The sequence below is a fragment of the Vipera ursinii genome (genome assembly GCF_947247035.1).
Source record: "Vipera ursinii genome assembly, chromosome: 3".
Classification (NCBI taxonomy): Eukaryota; Metazoa; Chordata; class Lepidosauria; order Squamata; family Viperidae; genus Vipera; species Vipera ursinii.
Window position 1 is genome coordinate 203,067,672 of NC_139516.1, and position 23,997 is coordinate 203,091,668.

At 46.7% G+C, this 23,997-nt stretch overlaps 1 protein-coding gene across 3 annotated transcripts in view; it reads right to left on the minus strand.

Moving 5' to 3' along the window:
* Positions 1 to 23,997, minus strand: part of ADCY8 (adenylate cyclase 8) — a 130,929-nt gene that overhangs the window by 34,231 nt on the left and 72,701 nt on the right. For 2 of the 3 annotated variants that reach the window (XM_083360038.1, XM_083360037.1), the window contains exon 8: positions 350 to 547. The exons of the other annotated variant lie outside the window; for it this stretch is intronic. In XM_083360038.1, the coding sequence (XP_083216164.1) occupies positions 350 to 547 (198 nt within the window). The remainder of the gene's footprint in view (positions 1 to 349; positions 548 to 23,997) is intronic. 3 annotated transcript variants of the gene reach the window in all.

Genomic DNA, 23,997 nt, shown 5'->3' on the forward strand with positions numbered 1-23,997 from the left:
AAGAAGGGAAACCCTACATCTGATTTAACGAAACTATAATTTATTAAAGACGATGACCACCACACCCTCCACATATTCCAGTTTCCCTTCTCTGATCCCATCCAAGACAACTGGGGGCAACTTGTGGTGGGAGCTTTCAGCTTTCATTAAGCTTTCAGGAGCTGCCCATGGACTCCAAATCCTGAGATGTCCGAAGGAATCTTAATAGCTCCATCTTGGAGAGATTATTTGGGAAGAAAGGAAAAGGGAGATTGAGAAGCGAAACCCACTGCCATTTTGTTTTTGCTAATCAACAGTCACTGCACGTCAATCTGAGTTGGCAAAAGTCAATCTACCAAGACCCAGCTACCTTATGTTCCAGGCCAGAGTCTTTAAACATCAGGGAAAAAGGCTTGATATGCTCTCTTCGCAACTTATCGCCACTCCGCAAGTCGATGGTGTGTTCTATTCTCTTGTTAATTTCCTCAGGCCCAGACTGGACATGCAAAGCTTGTGCAAGATGGTTTGGAAGCAGATTTATTGAATTTCTTGTTAGGGCAGCCAGAGTCTAGGGGAAAGCACATGCAAAAAGAATAAACCGGCTAGTCCCCTTGTGGGTTAAAAAAAATGCAAAATGTTCTGTTCTTTTTTTTTTCAATGATCATGTTGCATTGCAAACTGTTAAAACAGCATTCCATGCAATTCATTCATCCAGCCATCTGAACATTTTAGAAGGAGGAGGAGGAGGAGGAGGAGGAGGAGGAGGAGGAGGAGGAGGAGGAGGAGGAAGAGGAGGAGGCTCAGCTAGCAAAGGGCATTCAAGAAGAACAAGCAAACTCTCAAGAGGCTTTAAGCCTTCTGGTTTGTCTGCTTAACATTCATCTTGCCATACATCGCTTTAAAAGAGAGAATGAAGTTGGGTATGGAATGGGACAACTCGCCACGGCCAACTCACCATGGCAACTCACCGCAGGACAATGATTCTATTTAATTATTTAAAATAATTTAAAAAATCATTTTAATTTTCGTCATTCACATTATCCTTTGTTCCTCCTTTTGCATCCTTCCTTGAAGGATTGTATCCCACCGTTCCTTCGATAATCAGGTAATTTCTGAGCCAACTCATGAGGGAGGCCACACCCTTGACCTGATTTTCTTATCTGGACGGTGGTTGGATGATCTTGGTGGGGGCTTTCCACTTACTATGCCCCTGTCATGGACCGATCATCACCTCCTGCGGCTGGTCTTCCATTTTGCCACCCCTCGCCGTGGAGGTACGGAGCCAACTAGATGGTACCGCCCCAGACGCCTAATGGATCCTGAGAGATTCCAAGCGGCGCTGGGGTCTCCACCTGCCTCCATTGCTCACAGCTCGGCGGATGCCTTAGTGGAAGCCTGGGAAAGGGCAGCCACTGAGGCACTCGACCGGGTTGTACCCTTGCGGCCCCTGACCCGGCGCAGATCCCAGCGAGCTCCATGGTTCTCCGCGGAGCTCCGGGAGATGAAGCGGCGGAAACGGGGCCTAGAGAGCTGCTGGAGGTCCAGCCGATCTGAACCCGACCGATTGCGGTTAAGAACCTATATTAGGTCTTATCTCGCTGCGATGAGGGAGGCGAGGTGTAATTACTTCTCTACCCTCATCGCGTCCGCAGACAATCGCCCGGCCGCCTTGTTTAGGGTGACTCGCTCCCTTCTTAATCAGGAGGTGAGGGAGGATCCCTTGCAGGGTCGTGCCGAGGAGTTTGGTCAACATCTGTTGGATAAAATCGCTCGGATTCGGACCGGTTTGGACTCCAGCTGGGCAGAGTCTGACGATCAGGACACGGGCGGTCTTGTCAATGTTATCTGGGAGGAGTTCGATTCTGTGACCCCTGATGAAGTGGACAGGATTATGGGGAAGCTGAGTTCCACCACATGCTTATTGGACCCGTGCCCTTCTTGGCTGGTTTACGCAGCTAGGGAGAGGACACGAGGCTGGCTCCAGGCGGTTATATCTGCTTCTTTGAGTGAGGGTTATTTCCCCACCGTCTTGAAGGAGGCGGTGGTGAGACCTCTCCTCAAGAAGCCTGCCTTGGACCCAGCTGTATTGAACAACTTCCGTCCAGTCTCCAACCTTCGCTTTCTTGCGAAGGTTGTTGAGAGTGTGGTGGCGCATCAGCTCCCTCTGGTCCTGGATGAAGCGGATTATCTGGACCCTTACCAATCGGGTTTCAGGCCCGGGCACAGCACGGAGACGGCATTGGTCGCTCTGGTGAATGATCTCTGGAGGGCTCGGGATAGGGGGTATTCCTCTGTCCTAGTCCTATTAGACCTCTCGGCGGCTTTTGATACCATCGACCATGGTATCCTGCTGCAGCGTCTCAGGGGATTGGGAGTGGGAGGCACGGTTTTTCAGTGGTTCTCCTCCTATCTCCTGGGACGCTCGCAGTCGGTGTTGGCAGGGGGGCAGAGGTCGACCCCTAGGACTCTCGCTTGTGGAGTTCCTCAGGGGTCGGTCCTCTCGCCTCTCCTGTTCAACATCTATATGAAGCCGCTGGGTGAGATCATTCGTGGTTTTGGAGTTGGGTATCATCAATATGCTGATGATACCCAACTTTTTATTTCGACCCCAAACCACCCCAGTGATGCCCTCGCTGTGATGTCCCGTTGCCTGGAGGCGGTTCGGGTCTGGATGGGGAGGAACAGACTTCAACTCAACCCTGACAAGACTGAGTGGCTGTACATTCCGGCTTCCCGAGACACCTGGGATGTTCCACCTCTTTCTATGGGGGGTGAGCTTTTACCCCCTGTGGATAGGGCTCGCAACTTGGGAGTCCTCCTAGATTCACGACTCACTTTGGAGGATCACATAGTGGCCGTGACTAGGGGGGCTTTTGCCCAGGTTCGCCTGGTGCGCCAGTTGCGGCCCTATCTGGATCGGGAGGCCTTGTGTACGGTCACTCATGCGCTCGTGACCTCTCGCCTAGACTACTGTAACGCTCTCTACATGGGACTTCCCTTGAAGACTACTCGGAGGCTCCAACTGGTACAGAATGCGGCCGCGAGAGTTGTCTTGGGAGTTTCCCGGTACTCCCATGTTACACCTTTGCTCCGTGAGCTGCATTGGTTGCCAGTTGTCTTCCGGGTAAGGTTCAAGGTTTTGGTTATGATCTTTAAGTCCCTACATGGCATGGGTCCGCGATACCTCGAGGACCACCTGCTGCCGGCGTCGACTCCCCTCCGCCCTGTGCGCGCCCACAGAGAGGGCCTCCTCAGGGTGCCTCCTGTCAAGGAATGTCGACTGGTGGCCCCCAGGGGGAGGGCCTTCTCTGTGGGTGCTCCGGCGTTATGGAATCAACTGCCGGTCGAGCTCCGGATGGCATCAGACCTCCGATCCTTCCGTCGCGGGTTGAAGACCCATTTATTTGAACTAGCGGGTCTGGCCTGATGGGGGTACTTGGGTTTTTATTGGTTTGTTTTAGTATTCTGGTTTTAACTTGGGCATTAATTTAATTATTTTTTAATGTTTGTATTGGTGTTTATATTTATGCCCTGTGAACCGCCCTGAGTCCCTTTGGGAGAAGGGCGGTATAAAAATCTCAATAAATTAAATTAAATTAAATTAAATTAGTCTAATTCTTGTCCTGCAGCGAGTTGGCTGGCCCACAGTGACTTGGTCATGGCAAGTTGTCCCGCAGCAAGTCGGCGGTGTCGAGTTGTCCTGTGATGAGTTGGCTAGGGCGAGTTGTCCTAGACCCAGGTGGGCAACCTATGAAATTCACTGAAATGTTGTTCGAAACAGGAGACCTCACACAGGCTATTTCTTATCCAATTATAAAGGAGTATGAGGAACATGAACCCAGGAAGACAAGGATTATTTCCATATTAGAACTGGGTACAGCACCCCAGATCTGTGCTCAGGGATTTGGAGGGATTTGTGCTGACACATCTGCAGACAGTTGTGTCCTGCACTGGACACGATTAGAACTCTGGTGCTCTCTGAGCTTTGTGGTTTGTTTGCAGATATTTCATTACTTGACTAGGTAACATCATAAGTGCTGTGAGTGTGAAGTTTGCTTCCTGTTTCTATGCAGTAGTTTGCCCCAGTAAGAAGAACCCATCCCAAGCAGATTCTGTGCCTCAACAGCCCCTTGAAACAAGACAGAGACAACCACACCCTTTGACTTTGATCAGACATAGGTCTGAGCATACTTTCATTGCACATCAAGCCAGTTCTTTCCAAGGCTGTGAATTATGGGCTTCTTTGAAACATTTTAGATAATCTACTCATCCGGTCAATGCTGACCGTTCTTGCCCTCTCTTGCGAGCATCCACCAGAAGTGTGTCCTGTTGGGAACCAACCTTGGACCTAGTGCATCTCTAAGATCCTTGGGCAGTCAGTCACTCTGTGAGTGAGATGGGTGGTTCCTAAATGAAATAATTAATGAATGAATGAATGAATGAATGAATGAACGAATGAACGAACAAATGAGAGCTAGCTACCTAGCTTGCTTACACAGAACCCTAGAAAGATTACAGGCAGTCCTCAACTTCTGATTACCCAACGTTTCCATTGCTAAGCCAGGCAGCTCTTAAGTGAGTTCTGCCCCATTTTATGACCTTATGCTGTTAAGTGAATCACTGCAGTTGTTAAGTGAATCCTGTGGTCATTAAGCAAATCTGGCTTCTCCCATTGACTTTGCTTGTTAGAAACCAACTGGGTAGGTTACAAATGGTGATTGCATGAACCTGAGACAGTGCAACTGTCATAAATACATGCTAGTTGCCAAGAGCCGGAATTTTGATCACATGACCACAGGGAATACTGCAACGGCCATAAGGGTGAAAACAAGTCACTTTTTCTCAGTGCCGTTGTAACTTTGAACAGCTACCAAAGGAATGGTTATGAGTTGGGGACTACCTGTAGAAGCATGGTCAAGGGAATGTGCTTACAAATATTCTGTATCAAGGCACCTTCCTGAAGTTCCTGACGTGTGGAAATTTCTCAAGACCTTCTACTGAATGCACCATGAACCTTCATCGAGACCTTCACACTTCAGTGCACAAAGATCTACAGTATGCAGGAACCTTCTGTGAATGTGTAGGCGTGTGTCCACACTGTGGAAGCACTCATATGTGTGTTATGGCAGTGCCCTGGAAAGCAAGCAGTATCAGCTAGGATCATGTTTTTAACCCTTGTGCAATGTTTAGGCAAGATTTCTACCTTTTGCTTCCTGACTATTTGTGTAACTGGGGGTGCTATGACCTGGCAGCTTCTCCATGTTCTTATGAGAATAACCAGAGTTACTTTGCAGAGTGAGATGGGAAGCATATACAATAAATTATATAGAACATGGTTAGATAGATAGATAGATAGATAGATAGATAGATAGATAGATAGATAGATAGATAGATAGATAGATGGATGGATGGATGGATGGATGGATGGATGGATGGATGGATAGATAGATGATAGATGGATGGATAGATAGATAGATAGATAGATAGCTGATAGATATAGATGACAGATGATAGATACAGATAGATAGATAGATAGATAGATAGATAGATAGATAGATAGATAGATAGATAGATAGATAGATAGATAGATAGATAGATAGATAGATAGATTGGATGGACGGAAGGATGGACAGGCAGACAGACAGATCGGCAGACAGGAAGGCAGATAGACAGAGACAGACAGAAAGACAGAGCCAGGGAAGATGATTGTTATAAAAATAGTCATAGCTCCTGCATTTTTGTAACATTTACATTCCAAAAAATTGTTTGTTTGCTGGTTTGTTTGTTTTACAGATGGAAACTTATGAGAGAACCATTGGGAGAATTTCAGAGAGTTTAATTTGAAAGCAGTTCAGTCCAATCTCTAAATCAAATTGAATTGGAAAGTTGAATTGTATCATCAAATTAAATGGGATGCCTTTTGGATGGAATCAAAGATGCTGGGCTGCCTATCTATGGCACTATTTTTTTTACATATAAATATAAATATACAAAACATATTCAGAATTTAAAATCAAATCCACCCAATTTGATGGGTTTGACTTGGGATGTCCAAATCAGACCAATTTTCTGCATAGGTTTGAAGTGTTGAATTGAATCATCTTGATTTTTCAAAGCACCAGAAAGCAAGACAAGAAGCAATGGATGGAAATTAATCAAGGAGAGAAGCAACTTAGAACTGAGGAGAAACTTCCAAATACTGAGAACAATTAACCAGTGGCATGACATGCCTTCTCAACTTGTAAGTGCTCTATCACTGGAGGCTTTCAAAAAAGAGATTGGACAATCATTTGTCTGGAATGGTGTAGGGTCTCCTGCTTGAGCAGGGGGTTGGACTAGAAGACCTCCACGGTCTCTTCCAACTCTATTTTTCTGTTCTGTTAAGCAAATAAATGCTTCAGACTAGATGTGGGCTGATTTGCACATCTCTGCTGATTATGCACAGTCACGCCTGCTGAAATTCCCCATTCTACACAATTATTACAAATGTGCTGCTTTTTAAGCCAAGCTTCTGGCTAGGGTTTATTTCCATATGCTTTTCTGAGTGTAAATGACTTCTTGTTTTAATGGCAAATAAGTAAATTAAGAAGAAGGGAGGGGGAGCAGGAGAGAGGAGAGATGTTGATAAAAATACATACAACCGCATTATAAACCTTATAAAATAAAACAGAGCCTTGGTGGAGCAGTGGGCTAATGCCTCCTTAAGTAACACCAGCTGCCTGCAATTAGTGCAGGTTCGAGTCCCACCAGGCTCAAGGTTGACTCAGCCTTCCATCCTTCCGAGGTAGGTAAAATGAGGACCCAGATTGTTGGGGGCAATTAAGCTGACTTTGTAATAATGCCGCTTGGGGTGTGTGTGAAAGCCCTAATAAGCAGGCATATACATAGAATGAAGGCTACTGCTAAGCTTGTAAGCCGCCCTGAGTCTTCGGAGAAGGGCGGGATATAAATAGAATTTAAAAAAAAATGAGAAAGAAAAGGATATCGGTAGCTCAGGGTTGAACTATGGAGTACTTTGTGCTCTCTGAGCTTGGTTGTTTTCTTGCAGTCTGATGATGTTACCTAGCTGGGTAATGAAACATCCAAAAGAAAGCAACCAAGCTCAGAGAGCACCAAGGTCTGACCCATTTAAGATTTCAAATAAATAAATAAATACATAAATCCATGCAGCATAATTTAGTTCCTCAAAATGTTTAAACAGAAGGGCATAACAGCTACCCAAGGGTGACTTGAAGGAAAGAGGCAAATATTTCCTTCTCAAACTGATTAGTATCTATCTTCCAAAAGCAGGATGCTGCAAAAATGCCGATATTACTTGTTCCATGTGGTGATGTCTGTTGGAAGATAGGCTGAATAGGATATTTCTTAAGGAGAGTTGATGGTTCTGTTCTGCTACCATCTTCCATACTTTGCGGCTTAAACTTTTCCAGATCTGCTTCTCAAGCGTCAGCTGGTCCTGCTTACAAGTAAACGTGCGAACGCATCCCACCTTAAACCATTTTTACTTTCACCAATTCTGACTCTACGAAAGTAATATGGCTACCCAGAGAGGCAGATTTCAAATGCATCTTGACCTTAACCACCGTGTCAGTAAAGTACTGCTGGAGAAGCTGAAGTATTTGACAGCATCCCATTTTCACAAATAGTCCTTTGGAAGTCTATCAACAGGTTGAAAAGCTTTCCTTAATTGTCTGCCCTCCAGCAGCTGTCATTCAAGGAAGAGTGTCTTTGAATATGGAGGAGCTATTTGTCATCCTAGCTAAAGCTACTGATAGAGCTACTCTTAAAGGGAATAGTTGTAGCTCAGGGTTGAGTTGAGGAGTCCTTGGTGCTTCCTGAGCTTGGTTGTTTTCTAGCAGATATTTTATTGCTGAGCTACATAAGAGTGTCTCCTAGTACTGATGATGTTATCTACTTGGCGTAATAAAACTTCTGCAAGAAAACAACCAAGCTCAGAGAGCATCCGTGACCCCTCAAAGCTACTCTTTTGACTCATTAATCTAATGACCATCAGCACATCACAGGGCAATAAATTCCATCAACAATTCTAACCAGTAAGTTAAATGGAGAAACACAATAAATATTTATTTTGCCACAAATTCCCTTGTGTGGTAGTTTCGCTTGAGAGACCTCAAGCCCTGGTGTTAGAAGTGGGGGAAGTCACTTCCTATCTCAGGCTTGTAAACAAATCCACAAAACTGAGTAGCCTGGCCAGAGATGAGAGAAGGTGGGGCAGGGGTGGGGTGGAGCCTCTTTCCCTGTTTCTTATTGGATGCAGAGAATGAATACTTGGGAAATGTCTCCATCATGAAACTATCTTCTCATCCACCTTTCTCTCCTTTCTCTTTATCGCTCATCATTATAATCATCTCCCAACATAAACCTTAACAGGTATTTCTCAACCTTAGCATCTTTTAAGCTGTATGGATTTCAACTCTCTGAATTCCTTAGCCAACACACTGGCTGGGGAATTCTGGGAGTTGAAGTCCATACAGCTTAATAATAAACCTTTATTGTCAAAGTACAACATGTGTACATTGAGATTAGCTGAGCCTCCCCCCGTGCTCTCTCCCCCCAACACACAGTGACAACAAACCCTCCATCCCACCACACTATGTGGACCAACTACACCACACACCGGCCTCCCAAGTCAATTCTGCATAAGATTATGTCCCATTTAAAAGCCTAACAGCCCACGGATAAAAGCTATTTTTCAGCCTGTTGGTACGGCTGGCTATATTCCTATATCTCCTACCGGATGGTAGGAGAGTAAAGAAATACCATCCAGGGTGTGAGCCATCCCTGAGAATCTTCCTCACTCTTCCAAGGCAACGAGCCCTGGCGAGGTCATCCAGTGGTGTCAGGGAACAGCCCACAATGTCTTGTGCTGTGCTCACTACCCTCTGTAATACTTTCCAAGTGTCCAAGGTAGAGAAACACTAGCTTGAACTAACTCCATTCAAAATGAAGGTTTCAAAACCCATGGCCTTCCAAGTTGTAGGACTTCAACCCACATCACCTTTAGCCAGCATGACCAACAGTGATAAATCCTAAAGGTGCTTTTTTTTCAAGAGGCAACTGGACTTCCTTTGTTTTTCCTTGAAGACGTTTTGCTTCTCATCCACGTTCAGAACCGAAGAAGCTTCTTCTATGAGAAACGAAACGTCTTCAAGGAAAAACAAAGGAAGTCCAGTTGCCTCTTGAAAAAAGCACCTTTGGGACAGCCATGACATGGATGACTGAGAATCTCCCTAAAGAACAGTGATAAAGGATGAGATCTGACATTTGAACTGCAGGAACAACAATAACCCTGACCCTAAAATGACACCATTTCAGTGTTGTTCTTCCACTGCAGTTCTTCCTTGGAAACACATTTCACTGTGATCCATAGTTCTGTGATTATTTTTTTTTAACTCCCAACCAGGACCATCTACTGCCGGGGACAACTTCGCATCGCCCAGTGCGCTCACACAGAGAAGGCCTCCTCAGGGTGCCGTCGGCTAGAAAATGTTGGCTGGCGACCCCCAGGGGGAGGGCCTTCTCTGTGGGAGCGCCAGCCCTATGGAACCAACTTCCCCTTGAGCTCCGGATGGACCCGGATCTCCGGTCCTTTCGCCGCGGCCTTAAAACATTTCTTTTCCATCAGGCTGACCTGGACTGACAATAGGGATTTTTAAAATGTTTTTAATTTATTATTGGGACTGCTAGTTTAATTCTTTTTTTAACTTTTGTATTATTGTATTTTTATTGTTGTTAGCCGCCCTGAGTCCTTCGGGAGATAGGGCGGCATATAAGTCCCAAAAATAAATAAATAAATAAATAAATAAATAAATAAATAAATAAATAAATAAATAAATAAATAAATAGTCATTTTTCCTAGCCATGAAGAAGACTGTGCACCTCAGCATATTTGCGCACACCCTATAGATTTCACGTATCACCTATGCATATTCAACCTGCTGTAAAGAGAAGTCCTTGAACAATTACAGGGACAAACGATTACCACTATTTTTACAGCGTCCTAACCATTAACCCTAATTTCAATCAAATTTGTCACACTACAGTACCAGCAGGTCACCCACAGGAGTTTATGCATCGTAAAGGACACAAGCGTGGACCTTTAAAGCAGAATAATGAATAACAATGAACCCTATATGAACATCACATTCGAGCAGGGCGTGAGTCTTTCATGCAAGGTATTTTATTGGAATTGCTAAACATCTTCCTGCTTTCAGCTGCATACCCATGTATGTCTACGAAGTGTATTTTTTCAACCTTGCAGGAAAAAGGTGTGCTCTTTTTACTGTGACTTGTATCCTGACTTTGTTCCTGTAATTGTACGTGGAACCTTAGGACAGAGGTCCTCAACGTTTTGGGCACCAGGGACCAGCTCTGTGGAGAGAGGTTTTTCCGCAGAACGGAGGGTGCGTGGTTTTGTGTGCCACCTGCATCTCGTTGTTGTGATTCAGGGTCAGCCTGTGGGTCCGGCAGCCGGCTCGGATGTCTCGGATGACTCAGACGAGGGGGAGGAGGAGGGTGTTGAAGACGAACTGGCTGATGATGGCTTGGAGGCTTCGCAGAGCCCCCAGCCAGGCCCCTCTGGCTTGGTGGAGACCCAGCTGCGAGAGGCCGACAGTGCAGATGAAGAGGACCCACAGCTGGCCCTGTTTAAGGATGCCCGACGCAGGAGGCAGACCAGTAGAAGCAAGCAGAGAAAGGCTGTGGGACTCCTCGGAAGGAGGCACAGGGAGGCCACGCCCTGAACTCTAATAAAGGGAGTGTTTGGGGAAGGGCTGGTTGCTGAAAGCAACCACTCCGTTTGAGGATCAAAGTTCCGGTATCTTGTTTCTTGTTCTGTTGTTTGTTTGTGAATTAAACTTGGCAGACGTTTTCCAGCCTCAGACGTTCCAGCCTCTGCCGTTTGTACAGGGGTTGCCTTTCTGCAAGGCCGGTAGCAGGCTGGTACAGAACAGTTTGCTTTCAGCCTCCCACCCCTTACAACTATTATGGAGCAGCTACGTGCCGAGAATGCTCAGCTCACTCAGCAACTCACTTTGCTGGCAGCTCAGGTGGCTCAACTGCAAGCACAGATTCATGCTGCACCCCCACCCAGGAGAAAATGCCAAGTTGCAATGCCGGACAAATTTACAGGTATTCCTGAACTGTTTCCTGCTTTCCTGGGACAATGCCAGCTCTTTATCAGCGTGAGAGCAGCTGATTTCCCCACTGACCGGGATAAGGTGGGGTTTGTGTTAAGCCTTCTTTCGGGGGATGCAGCTCGTTGGGGCACGCCTCTGCTGGCACAACCTAGCCCATTGTTGGACAACTTTGTGGGGTTTTGTGACCATATGCGTCTAATGTACGAGGACCCAATTAAGACGCAGACTGCCACCCGACGCCTGAAAGCTCTGAGGCAGGGTCAACGCCCCCTACAGGGCTATATCAGCGATTTCCGGCTGCTTAGCCAGGATTCCGCCTGGAATGAGGCTGCGCTCGTGGATGCCTTCCAGGATGGATTGTCGGAGGAGATGTTGGATGAGCTGGCCCGTGTGGACATTCCCTCAGATCTGAATGGGCTGATTCATCTTTGCCTGCGGATCGATGCCCGGTTGCAGCAGCGAAAAAGTCGCCGTGCCACCCCACAGACCCCTGCCGCCCCTGTTGTGCGTGAGCCCCCAGTCCAAAGGGAGGAGCCAATGGAGCTGGGTGCCGCCAGGTCTCGTCTATCGGTGATGGAAATGAACAGACGACGATCGGGGGGGTTGTGTTTTTACTGTGGGGACCCTGGACATTTGGCTGCTTCTTGCCCAAAGAAGCGTCAGCGGGCATCAGTGACCAAGCCTGCCCCGAGACAGTCCCCTACTTTGCTGTCGGGAAACGCCCCGAGCCCGATCTAGACGGTGTGATAGATCGGGCGTCCCACAACAACAACACCGTGCGACGCCGTTCCGATGGTGCCTGTGAACCCCCACGGCATTTGATTTTGGAGGCACGTCTGATCCTTCCTGGCAAGCCAGAGGGGATTCCAGTCCATGCCTTAATTGACTCTGGGGCCAACACAAACTTTATGGACTCAGCCTTTGTGGCCAAATGGGCTGTTCCCCAGTGTCCGGTGGATCCGCCCATGTTAGTGGAGACTATCGATGGTCGAGTGCTCCTGTCCGGGCCTATTTCGGCCACCATGCAACCAGTATGTATGGCCATCAGTTCCCATGTGGAGGCCATCCAGTTCTACATCACTTCAGATCTGCACTTCCCCGTGGTTTTGGGACTGGCGCATGACCCACAGATCTATTGGTCACAGAACTTGGTCACCTTCCCAAGCTTGCAGTGCGTGGACCACTCCTGCCATATCTGTGCCGGCCAGGTGGAGGGTTCCCCAGGGGTTTCCTTGCCTCCCGAACTGTCCGACTTTGCTGATGTGTTCAGCGAGTCAGAGGCGGATCAATTACCCCCGCACAGGCCCTATGACTGCTCCATTGATTTAGTCCCTGATGCGCCTCTCCCAGTGGGGCGTTTGTACTCCATGTCGGAGCCCGAGTTGGCTGCATTGCGGGACTTCCTGGAGAAGAATTTGGCTCGCGGTTTCATCCGGCCCTCGTCCTCGCCAGTGTCTGCACCCGTGCTCTTCGTCAAAAAGAAGTCGGGTGAATTACGGCTTTGCTGCGAGTACCGGAAACTCAACGCCATCACGGTGCGCAACCATTACCCGCTGCCCCTCATCCCCGAGCTCTTGGACCGACTCCGGGAGGCTAAGATCTTCACGAAATTGGACCTGCGTGGAGCTTACAACCTCGTCAGGGTTCGGCCGGGTGATGAGTGGAAGACGGCGTTTGGTACTCGCTATGGACATTTCGAGTACACGGTGATGCCGTTTGGCCTGACCAATGCCCCCGCTGTGTTTCAGCATTTTATGAACGACATCTTTCGGGATTTGTTGGACCAGTTTGTCGTGATCTACCTGGACGACATCCTGATCTACTCCCCGTCGCGTGAAGTGCATCATCAGCATCTCCGTCAGGTCCTGCAGTGACTCCAAGAACATCGGCTGTTTGCCAAGTTGGAGAAGTGCCAGTTCTACCAGGTGACCATCGATTTCCTGGGTCACCGCATTTCTCCTGAGGGCATCGCCATGGAGCCGAGTAAGGTTGAGTCGTTGCAGAGTTGGCAACCCCCGCGTCGCGTGAAGGATGTTCAGCGACTTCTTGGATTTGCCAACTACTATCGAACTTTCATCCCTGGCTTTGCTGCCTTGACAGCCCCCCTCACCCGGCTCCTGCAGAAGAAGACTCGGTTCCAGTGGAACGCACCAGAACAACAGGTGTTCCAGGCTTTGAAGGAAGCCTTCATGAAGGAGCCCATCTTGAAGCATCCTGACCCGCAACGGCCGTTTGTCGTGGAGGCGGACGCCTCCGACATTGCCATTGGGGCAGTGTTACTCCAGGCAACGATGCCCAGCGGTACCCTTTTCCCTTGCGCGTATCACTCTCGGAAATTGAACCCCTCGGAGCGCAACTATACCATCTGGGAGAAGGAGCTGCTGGCCATCAAGGCGGTGTTCGAGGCTTGGAGGCATCATCTGGAGGGAGCGAGGCATCAAATCGAGGTCCGGATGGACCATAAGAATCTGGAAAGCCTGCAGACCGCTCAGAATTTGAACCAACGCCAGATCCGGTGGTCTCTTTTCTTTGCGAGGTTTGACTTCCGGGTTCGGTACATACCAAGCGGGCACAATCAGAGAGCGGATGCTCTGTCCAGGAAGCCCGAATATACCCGAGTGGAAGACAAGCTTCTGCCCGGGACAGTGATCCCCGTTGAGTCTTTTGCTGCGGTACGGGAGCCGGTTGATATACGGGCTCGGATCCGGGAGGCGCAGCAGCAGGAGGAGTGGGTGGCTCAGCGGAAGGAGGAGGTGGGGCCAGATTCACCTTGGACGGTCACGGATGGACTCTTATATTATCGTGACCGGCTCTATGTTCCGGGAGGGCCACTCAGGGGACTCGTCCTCAGCCAGTGTCATGATAACCCGGCAGCGGGGCATTTTGGCCTGTTCAAGACTCTGAACCTGGTCTCCCGTACCTTCTGGTGGCCCCGAGTCCGACACGACGTCCAGTCTTATGTCACCTCCTGCATTCCATGCAGGCAGGCCAAGTCAGCGACAGGGGCCCCGTCTGGATTACTGCAGCCTTTGCCAACACCCAAGAGACCCTGGGGGGCTGTGTCCATGGACTTTCTGACGGATTTACCTCCATCCTCCGGCTTCACGACAGTGTTTGTGGTGGTGGACATGCTGACCAAGATGGTGCACTTCATCCCCTGTCGTGGCTTACCGTCAGCTCGCGCCACTAGTCGTATGTTTATCCAACAGGTGTTTCGGCTGCACGGCCTCCCCGATAGAGTCATCTCCGATAGGGGGGCCCAGTTTACAGCCCGCTTCTGGCAGGAGTTGATGCGTGCGTTGGACATCAAGGTTTGCCTCTCGTCCGCGCATCATCCTCAAACTGACGGGGGAACCGAGAAGGTCATCGGTATCCTGGAACAGTATCTGCGCTGCTACGTCAACTTGCAGCAGAACAATTGGGTGGACTATCTGGCCATAGCTGAGTTTGCCTTTAACAACTCGCAGCACACCTCCACGCAGATGACACCGTTCTTGGCCAATGTGGGTTATCACCCCCGGTTTTTCCCCCTTTCTCCCGTGGACCCACCGGAGCCGGCAGCGAACGACTTCATGGCAGAGTTACAGGCGATCCATCGATTGGTGCGACGGCAGCTGGAGAAGGCCAAGGCCGATTACAAGAGGTTTGCTGATCGGTCAAGACGGGATACGCCTCCACTATCGGTGGGGGATCGGGTCTGGCTGTCCACCAGGAACCTACCATCCACACGGCCGGCGAGGAAGCTGGATCACCGATATCTAGGACCGTTCCCAGTCGAGGCTGTCATCAATCCGGTGGCCTATCGCTTAACTCTGCCACGTTCCCTGCGCGTGCACCCCGTCTTCCATCGGTCTCTGTTGGTCCCCGAGCAACCGGCTTGTCCACTCCGCCAAGCGGAACCTCCCCCATCAGGACCTTGTGATAGAGGCAGCACCCCCGAGTACGAGGTCGCCAGCATTAGGGATTCCCGTTGGCTGAAAGGTCATTTCCAGTACTTGATCGAGTGGAAAGGATACGGACCGGAGGACTTCACCTGGGAAGACGCGACCGCCATTCATGCCCCTGCGTTGGTGACTGCTTTTCACGAACAATTCCCATCCCGACCGCATCCGGATCGGCAGCCCCGGGGGAAGGGCCCTGCGGTGCGGGATAGTGTTGTAATTCAGGGTCAGCCTGTGGGTCCGGCAGCCGGCTCGGATGTCTCGGATGACTCAGACGAGGGGGAGGAGGAGGGTGTTGAAGACGAACTTGCTGATGATGGCTTGGAGGCTTCGCAGAGCCCCCAGCTAGGCCCCTCTGGCTTGGTGGAGACTCAGCTGCGAGAGGCCGACAGTGCAGATGAAGAGGACCCACAGCTGGCCCTGTTCAAGGACGCCCGACGCAGGAGGCAGACCAGTAGAAGCAAGCAGAGAAAGCTGTGGGACTCCTCGGAAGGAGGCACAGGGAGGCCACGCCCTGAACTCTAATAAAGGGAGTGTTTGGGGAAGGGCTGGTTGCTGAAAGCAACCGCTCCGTTTGAGGATCAAAGTTCCGGTATCTTGTTTCTTGTTCTGTTGTTTGTTTGTGAATTAAACTTGGCAGACGTTTTCCAGCCTCAGACGTTCCAGCCTCTGCCGTTTGTACAGGGGTTGCCTTTCTGCAAGGCCGGTAGCAGGCTGGTACAGAACACTCGTGGATGGGGCTTTGCTTGTTTGTGCAGACGGGCTCCTGGCATGCCGTGGCCTGGTACTAGTCCATGGACCGGGGATTGGGGACCCCTGCCTTAAGAGACAGCAGGAACTTGGGAGACAGGAGGAAGACTCACAGCCAGGGTAAAGGTAACATAAACAGCAACGCAGCCTGCAAAAGGAATGTGGCCATGGCAAATATCTCACAAGGGACAGAATAACAGAAATACAGAATTGGAAGGAACTTGGAGGTCTTTTAGTCCAACCTTCTGCTCAGGCGGGAAACCCTAAACCATTTGAAACAAATGGTTGTCCAATCTCTAAAGAGGGACCCTCTTTACTTTCTGGGACTGTAAAGATAATAGGGGAGGAACAGATCTCCTGTCTTGCAAACTTGATGTTAGCTTTATAAGGTAATCCAGACAGGAAGCGTGCCCAGATGAACTAATCTTACTTTATTGTTATAGGATTATTATAGGATTAATAAAATCTTGCAAGTTTGAACGTACATTTCTCTCCATCATCTCTACAGGCTGAGGAATTAGGGAGGGTCTTTTGTGAAATGTTTGCCATATCCACTTCCCTTCTGTGGGCACCGCTGCCTCTTACCTGATGGTTCTCTTGACAATGGCTCTTACCCTTGTCTCCCAAGGCCATTCCCACATAGCAATACAGTTCCCTGTCCTTGTAGCGTTCCCCAAACTCTGCCTCTTCTGCAAATTAATCTTCAGCATCTGACATCTTTAGCCCCTGGGGTCGGATAGGATATTTAGTATGATGACATAAGGTATTCTGGAGAAATGGTTCTACCAGGAGGAGGAGTGGCAGAACCTGGGGATGGAGTTAAAAGAGGAACCAGCTCAGAATCTCTATGTAGGCACAAATGAGGCATGTCCAGCCTTCCTTGAATTTCATGGACTCTTACCAAACTCCAAGCAGGTGCTAACTGCTAGTTGAGAAGATTCCTGTGCATAAGCATAACTACCAGTAAATCAGTTTAATTGGGTCTTCACGTATGGACTTGAACATTCGCTCCTGACACTACCACTGACTTTGTACCAAACAACCTCAGAACAGATATGAAATCTGCTAACTGATTTTTAAGCTAGGAATTCCCACCCTCTGTCACCTTGAGTTGCACCAGCCTTCTAACAGCTGTAGATGGCTGCATTCCAAATTCCAATTCCCTGGGGATCCCTTTTAAAATAAAAGCAATCCTTATGGGAAGGGGCCATGCTGCTGAAAGTCATAGCATATACATAAGTCCTGGGATTGTCTCAGCTGGCAGGGAAAAGAAGTAAAGGGTACTTTTGTTCAAAGGAACAGGATCCTTGGACAGGGAAGGCAACCAATCAAGATGTAACAACACAGCCAACCAACCCGCTTACAGCAACAAATCCAGCACCCCACACACCCCTGCCAATATTTATAGAAAGACTCCGATCACACTTTGCTCACACAAGCACGAAGCCGAAGACAGCAGCCTGAAGATGATGAGTGGGACCTCATCGAAATGTCACCAAGACACTCTCAATCTTACATGGGAAAAGACCCGAATATGCCAAGACCTACACACACACACACACACACACACACACATATATATGTATATGGGTGTGTGTGTATATATATATATATATATATATATATATATATATATATATATATATATATATATATATATATATATATGTGTGTGTGTGTGTGTGTGTGTGTGTGTGTTTGTGTGTGTGTGTGTGTGTGTGTGTGTGTGTGTTTGTGTGTACATATATTCGAATCTCAGAAGGGTTATGGCTGACTGATGAGAACAAATAAGCTTGAAATGATCATATCTGTCTCCCTTTATTCTTTGTTAGCAAGCCAAAAAAATTTACACAAATATGAGCTGCCACTGTTGTGGCTACTGCCTGTAGATGTCCTTGGGCTAGGCTGAAACAGGAAATAAGATTTGTCCCATGTCTGGGACCAAGCAAGTGTAGTCTGAATGCTTAAGAAACATTTAACACATATCTCCCTTGCTTCTCAAATAACAAAGAGAGAGAGAGAGAACCTGTGGCCTAGGGGTTAAAACAACTGCTTAAGACGCAGTCGGCTCAGGTTTGAATCTCAGAAGGGTATGGCTGACTGATGAGAACAAATAAGTTTGAAATGATCATATCAGTCTCCCTTTAATTCTTTGTTAGCAATCTAAAATTTACACACACACACACACACACACACACACACATATATATGGGACATGGTGGCTCAGTGGGTTAGGACGCTGAGCTGGTCGATCAGAAGGTCGGCAGTTTGGCGGGTTGAATCCCGAGTGCCATGTAGCAGAGTGAGCGCCTGTTACTCATCCCAGCTTCTGCCAACCTAGCAGTTCGAAAGCACGTAAAAATGCAAGTAGAAAAATAGGGACCACTACGGTGGGAAGGTAACAGCGTTCCGTGCGCCTTTGGCGTCTAGTCATGCCAGCCACATGACCACGGAAACGTCCTCGGACAAGCGCTGGCTCTTCGGCTTTGAAACGGAGATGAGCACCGGCCCTTAGAGTCTATATCACAAATGCATGAGTGCATGAGTGCATGGTTTATGCTGATGGAAAAATGTTTGTTATTTGCCAATTGCATGGAGAATGAAATCCAATGAGAGGCAGGGATGATATTGATGATCTCACTGTTACCCTCCCCTGCACATCAACACAACGCCTCAAAAGAACTCAGTCTGATCTAACTCCCAGGGATGCTTGGATAAAAAGCGGGGAGCCCACCATATCAGTCTGAAGTCTTAAAAGGAAAACCACAGAGCAAAATAAATAGGTCAGGCATAGGTAGAATTACCAGAAGCAGGAAGAATTAATCCAAAGCATTTATAGGTCATTTGAGGCCCTGCAAATGAAGATGTCTGCATCCCGGCAGACAAAATTGCCCAGCAATCTGTTCTCAATTTTCTCCACTTTTATAATATCTAATTATAGTAAACCACACTCAATGCAGGAAGCCAGTAAGGAGAGCTGGTCATGCATAGAACAAAAAGTAATCCAGACAGATTCTTGGAAAGAAAATATGAACCTGGGATAAACTCAGGTCCAAATCCACTCTCAGTTATGGATGTTTCATGGATGATTTTGGACAAGTTCAACCCTTGGGGGGGGTGTCTTCAAATGAGATCTATCTCATTTTTATAGAGAAAAGTAGTAGGAGGAGGGGTGTAGAAGTGCCATTTTGAGCTCATAAAGGAAAGATGGGATAGGAATCTACAAAATAACAGGCTTGGAAGGGACCTTGGAGGTCTTATAGTCCAACTCCCTGCTCAAGCAGGAGATCCTATACCAGGGGTCTTCAAACTTGGCAACTTTAAGACTTCTGGACTTCAACTCCCAGAATTCCTCAGCCATCCAGGCCTGGCTGAGGAATTCTGGGAGTTGAAATCCACAAGTCTTAAAGTTGCCAAGTTTGAAGTCCCCTACCCTATACCATTTCAGACAAATAATATGTAATGAATAAAGACCTTACAGATCAAGACAACATTAGCACCAGCTCTAGGGAAATGTTCTTTATTCTTCTTCAGAGAGTTATGAAGGTTTCTTACTCTAGAGTCTAGGCACTGCATACAAAAGAGCAAAGCAAGATAGTTTACATGATAAAGCTTTAATATCAAGGATGGAGATATTTTTTTAAAAAAGTAGGACTAAGTTCATGCAGAGAAGGAAAATTGAGATTGTGTGATTTTTGGATCTGCCCTAGCAAAAGGGGAGGCGGTGTTCGGTTGACTTTCTTCCAGACTGACTCATAGTCCATCAAGAGAGGCAGAAAAGACTGGTGTCTTAGGGCATTTTAACCTTTTCTTCTTTAATTTCCCTTGACAGCCTTCAAAAGCGATTTTGAAGACATCGCTCATAGAGGGAGAGAGAGATGGAGAGAGAGAAAGTCACAACCCACACATTTTTAAGCTGCCAGACTTTCTACTTATGAGTTCAGAAATCACTTCTTTATCTTTTCAAATCATTTCAACAATCTTTCAAATTGTTGAAAATGCTTCCCGGAAAAACACAACCACACCTCCAGTGAGCTACAAGGAATGTTGGAGAGATGTCTGAGATGAAAGGTTGCCTTGAACAGAGCTTCTATCTCCTTCCCTTCATCCCTGAGGAATTTCAAAGTGCTTGCTTCTGTTTCAATCCCCCTAAATGTTGTTGACTTTTGAGACTTTTGACATATCCATTCCTGTTCATCTACTGGACCCAAAGTTTTCCACAGAATGAGAAGGTAGGTGGATCTTAGAAGCCTAACATCCACCCCTTTGGTATGTCCATGAGATGACAGAAGACAGATATAAAAGGGGCATAGATAATTATCATGATGTAATGATGTACAAAGGGACATGGTGGCTCAGTGGGTTAGGATGCTGAGCTTGTCGATCAGAAGATCGGCAGTTTGGTGGGTCAAATCCCGAGTGCTGCGTAGCAGAGTGAGCGCCTGTTACTCATCCCAGCTTCTGCCAACCTAGCAGTTCGAAAGCACGTAAAAATGCAAGTAGAAAAATAGGGACCACTATGGTGGGAAGGTAACAGCGTTCCGTGCACCTTAGGCGTCTAGTCATGCCCGCCACATGACCACAGAGACGTCCTCAGACAAGCGCTGGCTCTTCAGCTTTGAAACGGAGATGAGCACTGGCCCCTAGAGTTGGAAATGACTAGCACGCATGTGCGGGGGGAACCTTTACCTTTTACCTTTAATGATGTACATTTTGACATGTGCATCATTTTCTCTCCTTCTCTTGGAGAAACTCAACCACATCAGAAGTTCTTCCATACATTCCCTGCTTGTCACAATGATAGGTTTCAAAGCTGAATGTAAAAGTCCTTTAGGCATGACTTATATAGACAAATCTCTCTCTTTCAACAAAGGACTGCCTGCGATCCTACCTTTTCTGATATTGTTCTACGATGTTGCTTAGCCAACGAGTTTTAAATATGCAACAAGGTCTGACGACAATCAGAATGAGGACAAATGAGGATGTCTTCGGTTTGGGTAGGAAAATAACAGACAAAAATCTACCCAACTATAGTGGTAAACAACATTTTTTTTTACCTCTATCAGTTTGCACATCAATGAAGATAAGTGAAGTAGAGGAATCTGAGACTGATTTCACAGAACAGGAGTTTTGTTTTGTTTTTAACCCAGAAGGCAGGTGCATTCAATCTATCAGTTCATCACATAGATGGAAAACCATTCTTCTTACTTTTTGCCGTAACCCAGGACCATTCAACTAGTTGGAACATTTTTAACGAGAGGAAGCTTGAAAAACTTCAGTTTATGCTGCAAAATTTAGGGGACAAATGGCTGGGTTTGTACCCCAGGCTAAACCCTCAACCCAAACTCAGTTCCTGGGTTTTCACACGTTACGCCAAACAAATGAATGAGACTGATTTTTTTTTATTTTTTATTTTAATTCCATTTATATCCCCCCCCTTCTCCGAAGACTCAGGGCAGCTTACAAGCTTAGCAGTAGCCTTTATTCTATGTATATGCCTGCTTATTAGGGCTTTCACACACCCCCAAGCGGCATTATTACAAAGTCAGCTTAATTGTCCCCAACAATCTGGGTCCTCATTTTATCTACCTCGGAAGGATGGAAGGCTGAGTCAACCTTGAGCCTCGTGGGATGCGAACCTGCAATAATTGCAGGCAGCTGGTGTTACTTAAGGAAGCATTAGCCCACTGCTCCACCAAGGCTTTAATGTACTGGCTTGATTCATATCGCATAGTAAGAAAAGAACTGGTTACTAAAGGACCCAGATTGTTGGGGGCAATTAAGCTGACTTAGTAATAATGCCACTTGGGGTGTGTGTGAAAGCCCTAATAAGCAGGCATATACATAGAATGAAGGCTACTGCTAAGCTTGTAAGCCGCCCTGAGTCTTTGGAGAAGGGCGGGATATAAATGGAATTAAAAATAAATAAATAAATAAAAAATAAAGCACCATGAGCCACAAATTACCTACCTCCATTTTAGTTTGATCTAAGCAAGGCCCGAATAATGATGGCATGGCTTGGAATTCTTTAAGAAGGGATAGTGGTGTAGAGAATGGGGAATGAAATGTATAGCCCAATATGCCACTTATTTTTGGGAGAGAGAGAGAGAGAGAGAGAAATCTCTGTGAAGATATTAAGGTGAGTGTTAACGATTATTATACCCAGTGCTTTTTTTGTAAAAGAAAAAGGTGCCGGAACTCACACACGTCATACAACCCGCCTTGCCTACCCTACAAGGTTCCCTCCAAAAAAGGTGCCGGAACTCCATTCTGAGCGTTCTATGAGAAAAAAACCCCTGATTATACCAAATGCAGCTATTTTCTGCTGAGTTAAACATGGTTCATACTTGGTTTATTATGCATGGCTGCAGTTTTGCAAAAACTCATCTCAGGTGAAATCTGTAATGGGTCTCAAAAGGAAGCAAGGAGCAAACTAGGATCCAGAGCCAGTTTGGTCTAGTGGTTAAACCACCAGTCTAGAAAGTGGGAGGTTGTGAGTTCTAGTCTGTCTTAGGGATGAAAGCTGGCTGGGTGACCTTGGGCCAATCACTCACTCTCAGTCCAACTCAACTTCCAGGGTTGTTGTGGGGAAAATAAAAGGAGGAAGAAGAATTTGGTAAGTTTGCCCCTTTGAATTATTTGTAAAAATAAGAAAGCCTGGCTATTAAATAAATGTATTACATCAATAAAATCATTTACATATACTTTATGAGCTCTATCTTATCTACTCCCCCAATACACATAGTGTTGGAGGATTGAAAAAGAAACAGCAATGGATTCACTCTCAAGAGTGATAAATCAATAGTCAAAAGCTTTAGAACAGGGGTCTTCAAATTTCACCCTTTTAATGACTTGTGGACTTCAACAACCAGAATTCCTCAGCCAGCATGCAATGCTCTGTGTAATCCTCAAAATGCCATCTTCTATCATTCCCCCCCCACCAAATAATTTTTAGAAACCTGCTTTTCAAACTTCAAAAGGGGTCAAGACCATTGTTCTATTTTTAACTCTGTGATTATATTTAATTATAATTCTCTTTTTATCTATATTTTTAATTAGTTTTAGTTATTTTGGCATCAAGGGGAGCAGAATTTCCATAAAGTTTAGTACTACGGTATTAACATTTTTATTTTTATCAAACAGGCATGCGTAGGATTTGCACTGAGGTATGCAATGGAGGAATGAATGTTTCTGAAATACATTTTCTAAATTATAATGACAATTTTAATTTCTGATAAACACTCAGAAATGCCAGCATAGTAGGTAGCTGGGATGTTCAAAAGAGCATAGCTTCTTCCCAAAGTATTCCAGAGAAATTTTCCCGCCCAAAATGGGTCAGTCTAAATATTCCACAGTCCTTCATCCAACTTGAAGCCAGAGTACAGTCAACAGATTCCTGTACACAACTAATGTGGTCCCCCAACACACTAAATTGTAAATCTGGATTCACAAGCCTCAAATCTGTATTTATGGAATAAGCTATGCCCAAACAATCTCAGATGGCTGAGACCACTTTGAATTCTAAGGTGAGCCTGGATATCCACAATGTGGCAAAACACAAATCATCCAGTCACATTTTAAATAATAATGGTTATTGTGTTGTGGGTTCTGGACCGCATGGCAAGGAAGAGGCAGATGAGTACAGCATGTCAGCTCTTTATTGGTGGTAGGCGTGTACTGAACAAAGGGGGTTACCTGAATCCCTTATATACCTTGCCAGGTACCTCTCTGGCCTATCCATCCATCTGTATCTCCCGCCGAAAACCCTTCAGCCAATCCGACCACAGCACAGTGCCTCCTGGTGGTATTTGCAGAGCTGCTGCTCACACCCCATACATAACACCAGTAACAACAATAAACTAGGGGTGAAATGATAATAAATATAAAAACTAAAGGTGACTAGGAGTGACTTGCTAGTGATATTCCAGTATCTGAGGGGCTACCACAAAGAAGAGGGGCTCAACTTATTTTCCAAAGCACCAGAAAGCAAGGCAAGAAACAATGGAGGAAAAACTAATCTAGGAGAGAAGCAACCTGGCATTAAGGAGAAACTTCCCAACAGTGAGAACAATTAACCAGTGGAATAGCTTGCCTTCAGAAGTTGTGGGTGTTTCATCAGTGGAGGTTTTTAAGAAGAGACTGGGCAGCCACATGTCTCAAATGGTATA